Source organism: Anomalospiza imberbis, chromosome Z (genome assembly GCF_031753505.1).
Source record: "Anomalospiza imberbis isolate Cuckoo-Finch-1a 21T00152 chromosome Z, ASM3175350v1, whole genome shotgun sequence".
In the NCBI taxonomy this organism is placed as follows: Eukaryota; Metazoa; Chordata; class Aves; order Passeriformes; family Viduidae; genus Anomalospiza; species Anomalospiza imberbis.
The window spans coordinates 13,588,248-13,600,338 of record NC_089721.1 but is presented as its reverse complement, the minus strand read 5'-3'; the positions used below and the strand labels follow the sequence as shown (position 1 = coordinate 13,600,338).

The 12,091-nt window shown below is 36.5% G+C and overlaps 1 protein-coding gene across 3 annotated transcripts in view; it reads right to left on the bottom strand.

The window, feature by feature from the left end:
• Nucleotides 1–7,955: 7,955 nt before the first annotated feature.
• NNT (nicotinamide nucleotide transhydrogenase) overlaps nucleotides 7,956–12,091 on the bottom strand; it is a 42,453-nt gene continuing 38,317 nt past the window's right edge. For all 3 annotated transcript variants that reach the window (XM_068175817.1, XM_068175816.1, XM_068175818.1), the window contains one exon: nucleotides 7,956–10,878. In XM_068175817.1, coding sequence (XP_068031918.1) covers nucleotides 10,729–10,878 — 150 coding nt within the window. In that variant the 3' untranslated portion in view covers nucleotides 7,956–10,728. The remainder of the gene's footprint in view (nucleotides 10,879–12,091) is intronic.

Below are 12,091 nucleotides of genomic sequence, written 5' to 3'. Positions count from 1 at the left end.
ATCTTCCACCTGGACACTCTAGTGTGACAGTCACAAGCACAAAGCCCAGTCACAGCGTCAGGGACTTCGACCTTGCTGTTGTTCTTACTTCCAGAACTTAGTGAAAAAGGAAACAGCATAGAAAAGGAGGCCAGATCCGATCAAAAGGCAGCTGACCAATTGTGCCATGAATGCTACTACGTGTCACTTAATGACATGGATGAGTGTAGGGTTTATGGTTGGAAGCAATGACCCAGGTAAGTAATGACAGACAACATATATGTAATTCTGTAAGAGGCTGAAGTGTTTTAGTTAACTTTAAAGACATATTTAATAAAATGTTCAAATCAAATACTCTAGTGTGAAAGACATCAAAGGCCAAAAAACACTCTACAGTGTTTAAAAATTTAGCCTTTTTTTCTATACCTATTTACCATGCACACACATACTCTTTTATTTGCTGTTGCTTCCTTACAGGAACATGATTAACATTTGCTGTGTCAATAGAAACATGTGCATTCCATTTTAAATTCTTAATTAAGAATTTTCAAGACATTAGGATTTACAGTAAGATTGACAAATATTTCTGCTAGAGGAAAAGGAAAACAGGCATTAATTTAAGAATAAATACCAGAAAAAACCACACTAGATATATTTAGTACCATATTAGTGTTCAATAATTTTAGATCCCACAGCAATAAGAAATTTTATAAAGGTTTACCTGACATGCCATGGAAAGCAAGTTTTGTAAGAAAAAATAATGTAAGACCTAATGATATAGCTTGGAAAAGGACCAGAATATTTCAAGCTAAGCATACTTCAAAGCTAAGTGCAAGGCCATTTCTGACTAGAGGAACAAAATGAGGGCTGAAAAAATGTGTCTATTCTTTTCCCAGCTACAGCAGCTGCCTAATAAAAGATGTCAACTCTCCCTTTCATTTTTAGTCTGTTATGACAACAGCAGACCACCAAGCAATAGCAACAACCAGCCCACCAAGAGGAAAAGGTCGTTTTCAGAAGACAATGCCATAGTTGCTCCATTACACATTCTGCATGAGGTTAATTCCCAGTGGTAATGCAAATACAAGCTAAGCCAAGGCAACCTAACTGATGTTTCTGGAACAAGCTTTCAAAAAAACTCTCTAAATATGCAACCAGGCAGCAACATATATAAAAGTCTTGGATACTTGAGCAAAATGTGTTTGTGGAGATACATATCTGCTGAGACATGGGTTTTGACAACATACTGCAATACATGCAGAGCACTCTAATCCCACTGTTTAGACCTCAACAGTATTTATTTCTACAGGATTTTAAAAAATGATGGCAAAACATTAGCCTTTAAAGGTCTTCTTTTTTTTTTGTGGGAATTTTTGTTCCACACCCTGAACACTTAAGTAGTGGTTGAGGTGACAAAGATCGTAAGCCCTCTTGTAAACTGGTGCTACCATCACAGGGCAGACATGAGGCAAACTGGGACTCCCCTGCTCAGAAAGATCTGTTATTAAGGAAAGAAAGGTCTGTTATTAAGGGCCTTTCACTTCCACTATCCTTTGATTTGGTATGCTGGAAATATTTTCTACATAGTAAATACAATCCAGTAAGGGGATAATGGTTTATCTACTCATTAATCAGAAAATATGAATGTTGTATATAAACATGTCAACGTTTACATTTCTTAAATGCCTTTTTCTTTTTTTTCTTTTTTTTTTTTTTTTGGAAAGCTTGTGAATACTGTAACAAATCACTATAAACTATTTCCTATAAGGAGCACAGAAATTTTTGGATACAGCATCAAATTTAGGCTGGATAAAGCATCTTCTTTCCATTTTTGTGGAAACTTTCTTATAAAAACACGAGAAGTTTTTTGGTAAAAAAGATGCTTTAGATACCCAACTCAAATTTGTCTCTGTTCCCTTTCTATTATATTTATATTCAACACAATTTAATTGCTTGCAAAGCATGATAATTCTTTCCCATGTTTTTATTCCTACAAACTATGGCCACCTCCTCCAACACAAAACGCAGACAATAAGAAAATTACCAAAACTAATTTTCACCCACAAAATGAACGCATCAAAATTTATACTGCAAGATCATCAGAATCATTCCCAGGGCAACTACAATTAGTCTTAAAAGTAAAAGCCATGAGGGGAACAATCTTTGGAGCTAGGTAGACAAAAGCAAATTGATACCAACTCTCCTTGGAAATAGAAAAATATTAATGAATTTAAACTCTGGCAGAATGCTTCAATATTTCCTGCAAAGAACATAAGTCTTCAGGTATGGTAAATCTAATGTCAAACTGATCAAAAACCGAGCTACTTCCCTGTCCTAACTTTTTAATATATTAGGTAAGTCTGGACAAGAGTCAAATCAGTATATTTTGAAGACAGAATAAAAAAGATATTGGTTGAAAACTAAGGCTCAAATACTAACTTTTGCACCTCACTGGGGTGGGATTTTTTTGAGGAAAGAAAAAGTATTGTCTGCAGGAACAATTCTAACAAAACATCATCTCAAATACACGTCTTTCATATAATAGAACTTAGTCCTAAATTAAAGAGACAAGTAGGCTAAAAAGCTTTTACAGCTATTTGGAGTGAGAAGTTACCTTATCCATGGAAGCCTGTGCTCCAGGTTTATTAAGATCTAAGGGTTGAATACCACCTTACAAACACAAGAGCAGCATGGGACCAGTCTGTAGACTATATGTGTTCCAGGTTCTGGCTGGCAAAAGATCCAGCTTCCTTCTTTCTCTTTTTAAGAGCTGACAATTTTGAAAACAATTATTTTGAGAAGAATGCAAGCACAGAAACAATGTGTTGCTAAGGCTACAACTTACTTTATTTAAAAAATGGTTGCTGTTTGTAAGCCATTGTACATTTTCTGAGATGGAAGGATATCATGCCCCTCCAAACACTGAGATTTAACTGTTCAGCCCAAAGCCACAGAACTAGTCCCTGAATAGAGTGAAAGAGAATTGACTGTTACAACAGTCAAAATCACCCCCTCTTGAAAATTTTCTCATTTCTCATGTCATCAGCAAAGGACATAAAATGTCAGATGTCTCCTTCTTATTCAGAGGGATGCACTGCAATTCATTAGGGAGATCAATCCAACACATCTGCAGGATAACCAAAGCAAGGCTTTTTATGGGCAGTGTTACACCGTTTATTACACAAAGGTTTTCAAACTGTATTTTGGTCTTCAGTTACCTCAACTTGATCCCCATATTGTTTTACTTAAACTTTTAATAAAATTAATTTTAACAAACCCGAGGAATTGCAATGTATGTCTAACATGAAGACTATGTAAACCCAAAGTAACAAAATACACTAGGGCATGTTTCCACATTAAAACTGAAGCTGCTAACTCATATCATCTCCCATCCAGGCCATATTTATTCTATTCAGATCTGTAATGAATGTAAGGGACTACCTGTGCCAGCTCCTCACCACCCTCACTGTAAAGACAAATGAGCACTGGGCAAGTAACATTTTAGGAACAACCACAATAGCTGGTCCAGAAGAAATGGGAAACTCCTTCTCTTTTCTAAACCTGGCAGCAGAGTTAGAGATACAGGGCAGTAAGGTAGGGCTACTGTAGGGTTTCCTGTAAGAATAACTCCATTAAAAACTGAATGGACAACAGAAACTAGATGCCTCAGAAAGAGTTAGCATTTAAGTACCAAATGTCATGATAATTTCCCAAAAAACAGAAAATGGAATGAGTAGGCAAAAACGAAACAGATGCTACTTGATATATCATCCTGAAGGAAAAAAAAAAAAAAAGTGGTTCCAAGGTCTACAGCCAAAGCTCAGCAACTCCATGGATCAGCTTAAGAGTTTTCACAGATCAAATTAACCAGGTATAAAGTGTGGCTTATAGTATCTCTGAAAAGCTAAAAAAGTAAGTCAGTGTTGCATCAGCAATATGACATGAAAATTATATCAATAAGTAGCATATTGCATTTGTTGGCATATTTTACTTTTTTTCAGGTTTCAAAACTCAGATATAATTCAATCATATCAAATTATATGGTTCACTAAACTAACATTCAATTATTCAATTATTATTTTGGGGGACAAAATTCTAGTGAAAAATGAGGATTGTTGATGTTGATTAGAGACTTCCTGTGTTGTGTCTGTACATCAACAAATCCACCATAAGACTCTCAAAAACTGAAGTTCATTGTTCCATGGTCCTTAACAAAAATGAGCTTCTGAGAATGTAAAACCAGAAAATTAAATAGCTTTTCTTACCCACGTCTGTAATATTTGAATGGGAGAATAGGCAACTGCTAGTTATTACTGCATGAGATAGCTTTAACATCTGCTTGAGCTTTTTATGTTCATTAGCTGTTAGTTTCCCTTCTGTTAGGGATTTTTTTCAATTATGGGTTAGACTGACCATGTAATAGAATAACTTAATTTCATGCTGTGCTGGAGTTCAACCTCAATCTTCTTTCAGAAGACACTTCTTATTGAGTGTGAAGCCCCTTCAGTCCTTCTTTCCTCCAGTTCCTTTGTTGCTTCCTTTCATAGGGAAATGGTTGGATAATAACCAGTTTTATGGGGTTTTGTCAACAAGGGACAGGAAAAAATGGTCAAGAGACAGACAGGGCCTTTTTCATAGCATCATGTCTAATTGCAAAACATCATACTTAGTAAAAGTCATCCTTAGGACATCTAACAGAACCGAATCATGTACAAATTTAATTTAAAGCCATACTTACATGTGAGGTTGGATCTTTACAGCATGACTGCTTTAATTCTCTGACATACAATTATTTTCCCCTTTTCTGGCCCATTTCGACCATCTTATCAAAACGAGTAACAGACATATTTTGTACCTTGTTTACATAATATTCTAAAAACAGTTGTATTTCTAAATAAGGTTTAATAGCTATTTTCCATATAATTTTCCAATTAAAACTGCTTTGCAGAAGTACAGTCTACGGAGTTCAAAAAAAGCAACAAGAGGTGTGAATTCAGAAATTAGTAATGTAGAATTTACACAGCCACTTCTCTAATAAGTGAGTAAAAATGGGTATTAACATGTAATTTATATACGCTACGCAGAAAATTGAAGTGCCAGGTTTCAAATTGATGTAGAGGCCTACGTCCAGCCTGGGACTGTATAGGGTAAAACAAAACTCATGAACTGTCATTAAAGGAAGAACATAAAATTACCTCTTCATATGGTCAGTTGAAGAATATGATCTTACTCATTCTCAAGTAAAACATGTCTCCAGGAAAAAGTGAAAGAGACAAAGCAGAATAGCTGTTTCCTCTAACACTTTTTCCTGATTGCTGTCTTCCCATTAGCTAGCATTCTTCACTATCGCTGGAACTGGAGAAAATGCTCTTTCCTTAGAAGTCATTAGGATGATCACCCTGGAATAAGGGCTATAAATTAGTCCCTTAATTTCTCAAGCAATACCTTAAATTAGTATTTCAGGATTATTTCTGTTGCTCCAAAATATCACCTCTTTGAGAACTTAGAGCTTGAAATACAATTAACTCAATTTATGGAAACATCTAATTATGTATTTTCCTCTCAGGAAGAGCCATGTAACACAACAGCCTAAAACAGCATTGCAATATATCCTCTGGGCAGCTGCAGAGCAGTTGGATTATGCAAGCTATCACCATTTGTAATTTGTTTATTCATAAACCACCCCACACTAACCATATTGATGGAACAATACCCATTGCAAGTCTTATGAAATGAGTATTTGAACTGCACTTAGGTACAGAACAGAGGACTCAGATCTCTTACTACTCAAATCCCCTGCTGTAAAGATTTCCTGCAGAATTTGAAAGCTTAAGCACAAAATCTCACATGTGCTGGTAGTGAAAAACACTTTTGATTTTGTGCGTTTCTTTGAATTTAAATGTTCCATTTACTTACTACAAATAACTGAACCTTGGAATGGAAGAAACTGAAATATATTCCCTCACTGTTTGTCATGTGCTGCAGCTCTGGAAGAGTACCTCAGCAGCAATTTGGGCACTCTAGAAACAAATCTAGCAAACAAGACCTTCTGTGCTGAGGATATGAAATCCATTCCTACTTGTCTGAGGATGTTTACTACGGTCAACCTCTAATCTAAGTCCTACAGACTAAATGTTCCTTCATGGTGCTAATATATGTTCTAGCTTAGTTTCAAAGACATCCAGGTTTGTGTGCTCCAACAGTGCTCTGAAACAGAATCCAAAACTTAGCAAGTGGATAAAACTCCAGATGCTGGGGTTTTCATTCAAACTTAAATACAGAAGCAGGTTCAGTCTCCAGTTTTTCTGTTTGAATGGACCAGAATTACATGATTGCTGCATGATACCAATATAGTGGGATACACATGACACATTAGATTGGAATTTCAGAAACCACATCATATACTAAAGCAAGAATCTGAGAGACAGGTTGGTAGATCACATAACATAAACCCTGTCATTCTGTAAACAGTAAAATTGCCCTACTTACAAAAAATTTCAAAGCCAGTTTAACAGCGCAAAAAATTCTGCACTTCTCAGTACAGAAAATAAGTGTTTCTTCAAAATACCATATTTTATAAATTTAATTTTTGATCTAAACAAGTCTCTGGCTCAAGAAGCATGGAAAAATGATGAAAGATAGTTGGGCTTCAGTTCTGTTTTCAGTCCATCTTCCCACCATGCAGCCCCTCCCGTTCAGCCATCTCTGATGTTCAATGTGGTTTGTCTAAGAAAAGAACACTAGTTGGGTATTGCAAAGGGGACTGGATGCTTGCACAATCAACGCATTCCTGATATGGGGGAGCACATCAGCCTGCTAAAGGGTATGAAGTGCTGCTGGAGACTGGGACAACTGGGCAAACTGGTCTCCTGATTTTGCAGGCAATTCCAGTAAAGGAAATTCTAATTACAGTTGAAAAGGGAATTCCAATTACAATTTTTAAAAACTAATTTGTTCCCAATTGAAAGAATTGAACACTGTAACAACAGGAAGGCTGACATCTCCACCAAGAAATTCAAATGAAGTCTGTACCAGTCTAATCAAATTGGATCTGTTTTCAGCAGGGAACTGGCCCAAATTAGCAGATCTTTCCAAACTAAATTTCTCTGTAGCTTCAGTACTGTAACAATTTGTATTAAAAGAAATAAAAATTAAAAAAAAAAAAAAAATTAAAGTTCTTAGTGAGTCATGGGCACACACTGCAAACTGCAAAAGCCCCACAGCTGAACAGAGACAAGTGCCCTGCATACTCTTGTTCTTGCTGCGCTGCTTTGCCATGACCTGATTAGATTTCCATAGCCTGCTTGAGTCAGGCTAGAGCAAACACCTCTTGGGTGATAATAAGAAGCTGAAGATAGGGTAGAGGGAGGAAAATCTTCAAAGCAGCAGTCAGATTTACAGGACATAGGCTAGATCTTTACCCTCCGTCACACTACAAACCCACAGGCTCTGTGTAAGTGCTTCCCTTTTTCCATCAAGAGGGAAGACAGGTTACTTCATGAGCCAATGCCAAGCTGCAGCCTCTGGAAGAGACCTCCAGTCTGGGCTTCACCAAAGCTTGAGGAAAACATGAAAGCTGCATGTCAGAATTGTGAGATTACTGAACAGACTGTCAGATGGCTCAAATTACTCACTTATCACTCACTTTGAAGGTAGAAACTGGAATCATCACAGCAATCGACTCAACATTCTTGTAAAACTAAAAAACAGCGGAAGCAAATCTATATGGTACCTGGCTCAAAGGGACAGTATTCATCTCAAACTGCAGCCACTGGAAAATTAACTACTCAGACTAATCAGTTATTATAGTTTTTCTTTTTATCTTCTTTAATTTCAAAAAACCAACACATATCTTGTTCAATCACTCTCAGTTGTCTAACCCTTTTCATTTACTAGAAAAGCTAAGTGAAGTTGCTACAGTCGGGTGACAGTCATACCTAGAATGAAAAAATGTAAAGAACCAATGCAATTAGAAAAGAAAAAAGAAAAAGAATATTTTATTATGATTTCCATTCACTACAGCCTTCAATCTTAACATCCTTTGGTGGCAGCTTGATTCTTTTAACTTTCAAAAGTAACCTTGGACTAGTTAACTACTCAGGAAAAACAACAGGAGAAAACAAATACAGTGATCAACAGAGAAAAATAACTGACTTTTTATTAGCACTTCAACAATTGTCTAGTGTTCCACGGTAAAGCACATGTTCAAGAGAACCATGGTACTCCTGATCCAAAGTAACAGAATGGAAATTTCTCCAAGTACAAATGAAAAAGTGTTCTCCCTTCCCCATTTGCTATTTTTTAAAGAAAAGATAGATCTTTTCTTAGCTATCTATGAGCAGAGACATGATGCATACTGCAGCTGGATACTTGTCAAACTATTTGTTTGACAAGATAAAAATTAATGCTTTAGCTGGTAGTGAAAAACACTCTCAATTTTGTAAGTTTCTTTGAATTTAATGTTCCATTTACTTACTACAAATAACTGAGCCTTAGCACGTTAGATCCCTTCAAATCCCCTTTTTTTTTTTTTTGCTTAGTTGGGAGGGAGATGGAGAATTAAGTCTTTGTCTTCCCTCTTCTCTAAATTCCCTCCTATTTTTTATAGATGTGAAGGAAAAGTTGAATACAATGAAATTGAGAGGCCATACATGCTACATTCAAATATAGCTGTCACAGTGTTTTAAATTAAAATGCAATTGCAAGCCTTTTCCTGCAGTATACAACATATTAGTACTTGCATGAAAAATTTTATGTCAAACTATAGAAAAGAGATCTGCAAAAATGATAGATCTGCTGTATGTTGTTACATTTTTAATGTATTACCTGTTCAAAATCTGTGTTTTAAGTGATCTTCACATAAAAACAGAGGTAGCCAAGAAGAAATGCTGTATTTTATATGAGGTCTCTATGCATGATGTAATTAAAAAATGCTTGTTCTCTCGACCAAGAAATGGAAATATGACAAATCCATGTTATTAGGCAAATATTTGAATTTCAGTCAAGGATACTTACTAGAACAAAAACAAAACAGCAATCTATGTCATAATTTAAATTTGCTGGACTTATTATGGAACTTATAACAGTGCTTTTAATTAGATTAGTGAAAAGTCAAACAATCAAAACACTGGCTTTTAAGTTTAGTATGATTCTGTGTTGTCCAAACAATAGCTTATTTTTTTAGAAAAATTCTAATGAACTCCAGCATCTTAAATATAGAAGCATAGAATGGCTTTGGTTGTAAGAGACTTTAAAGACCATCCAGGTATAATTGGAACCCCATGGGCAGGGAACCTTCCACTACACCAGGTTGCTCAGAGCCCCATATGGCCTTGGTCATGAGCAATTCCAGGGATGGGGCATCCACAGCTTCTCTGGGAACCTGTTCCAGTGCCTCTCCTCCCTCACAGCAAAGAGTTTCTTAACATCTAGTCTAGACCTGTCCTTTGCTAGTTTGAAGCCATTCCCCTTTGTCCTGTCACTACATGCCCATGTGAAAAGTCCTTCTCCAGCCCTCTTCTGGGCCCCTTTTAGGTACTGGAAGGTGCTACAAGGTGTCACCAATGCCTTCTCTGTTCCCTGCTGAGCAGTCCCAGCTCTCTCAGCCTGTGTTCACAGGAGAGGTGCTCAGGGCCTGTGATCAGCTTAGTGGCCTCCTCTGGACTTGTTCCAACAGGTAAACATTTTTATGGTCTTGGGGGCCCCAAAGCTGAAGACAGCAATTCAGGTGGGATCTCACAAGAGCAGAATAGAGAGGGAGAGTTCAAATGTAGTTTTTTCAGCATCACAAAAATATTTATTAAGAAAGCATCACTAAGCATCATTACTACTAAAGTGGTAAGTACAATTAAAAGCTAAGTGAACAAACCAAAACACTGTGGTCCAAACTCTGTGAACAGATCAGGTATGCAAGACATTCTGCCTGTGCAGAACTGGACCACATTTTTTCTCAGACACTTAAAAAGGCAATGACTGGAAATTATGGAGAATTTAGCAGCTGCTTATAATAGGTAAGCAGTGCAAGTAAATGTACATTTCCTTCTCAGACTTGAAGATTACTTGGCAAGTGCCTGATATCCTGTGTTTCATTTAACATAAATGTGCACCATAAAAAGTGGAACCGTATTTTAAAGAAAAGTAATTTTCCTAAAACGTTCCTGATTCACAGCACCCATACAATCCCCAAAAGAAAAAGAACATTATGCTTAGATCTTAAATCATGTAAGCATCTATTTCAGAGAATGTCCTGAGTTCGAAGGGGTATGCAAAGATTTGCTTCTGCTTGCATCTGTTTAAAATTAATTTTTAAGTTTTGATGAAATCAACAGTTGCATTGTCCATACTAGCCAAAAAACAGCTTTGATGATAAGACTGAATACAGTTTTGGCACAGTATTTTTTTAGTGAATTTCCATGATAGAAGTACAGACAGTAAGGAGAAGGATGTGAATAACTATTTAAAGATGGCCATGAGTTATTAGTTCCTTCTTGTACCAGCACGTTGACCTTAAAAAGAACATTTCCATTCTTTTATGCATTGTCTCATTGGAGATTTAGTTTGAAGGGCTAATCTGCCCATCTTTTTATAAAAGTCTATATCCCCTGACTGAACTACATCTCCTAGGAGTCAATGCAGTCTTCTCCAAAAGCCAGCTGCCTTAGGACATTGAGAGATTCTTCCACCTCTCATTTTCTGTGACCTCTGTGACAAAACTGTAGTCGGAAATATGAGCAGAACACAAATCAGTATTTAGCTTTGGTACGATTCCCTGACTTTAGCCTGCAGGGCATCACAGGTCTTTTTAGCATCTCCCAACAACATGGCAGTATTGGGCTTGTAGAAGATGGGATTGTCCACCGCTGCATAACCAACTCCCAGAGATCTCTTCATTACAATGACCTGCACATAAAGAGTTCATGTTTGAAACAGCAAAGCACAGCCACCAGCCTTCCTCAAACACAGGCAACTCAAAACCAACCTCCACAAATGCAGAGAAACCTCTGACCAAAACAGGGTTCTCACTGCTATGAAAATGTATTTCAGATTTTAATATAGCAGATAAATTGATATCCAGATCAATTTCAGAATAATTTTTTTGTTAAAAACAATTTTTGTTAAATATTTCAGATTAAGAGATTGTGGACATTGCACATGCATTTACTTTATTCCATGTAATAAAGTCAAAGCAAGCATGTCCACTGATGAGCATAACATTGAAGGGTTTTGAGACTTTAATTTTGCAGTGGTCAATTCCCTGATAGCAACAAAATTCAGATAAGTGTTCCCATCAATACTTGGCGCAACAGTCTCTTTGCTATTCATCTATATTACTTCATACATAGGACATTAAAAAAATCAAAAATCAGCCAGTTTTACCTATTAAGTGTCAAATTAGTTAACCGTGACATCTTCAGCAGAGAAACTGAGAAGCTTTATCTTAACTGTGTCTGTTTTTATTTTTCAAATTGCAATATATAGCTATACACACTGCTGATAAATGCATATGCCTGTGACTGAGTATTTGAATGGACAACCCACAGAACAACTGAGGCCACGATTGCATTCAGAACAAGGTATCAGAGATTCCACACCAAGGAAACACAAGTATACGTGCTTTAGATCAGAGTAAAACTGTTAAGGTAACTAAACTGTTGGTTCAACTTAGACAGTCTAAGCGCTCTACTTGACTCAGCCATGCATTGTTTGGGTTTTTGGGAGGGGATGTTTGTTGGGTTTTAATTATTATTTTTTATTTTATTTAAGCATATTATTCATTCTTGTATTTCCACCTCAGTATTCAAGTTGTCAACTATAAACTTAAAAAAACAGGTATTAGTTACAGAAATGTTTCAGGGCTCTGGATGTAAGCAGACCACCATTTATTCTAATCACATTCTAGTAGAAGCAGTCTAATTGATCTTTTCTATTGCAGTCATCATTGGTCTCACTAAAGCACTTGATTCTAAAATCATGAACAGTGCATCACACCTGGAAAGCACTGACCATTTTGTTGGACAACTTGGAGGAAAGTTTCTTGTAAAAAGCAGAATAGTAAAATAATCCTGTTATCTTATCTTACAAACAATGTTTTTAAAAGATTGCTAAAGGTAGG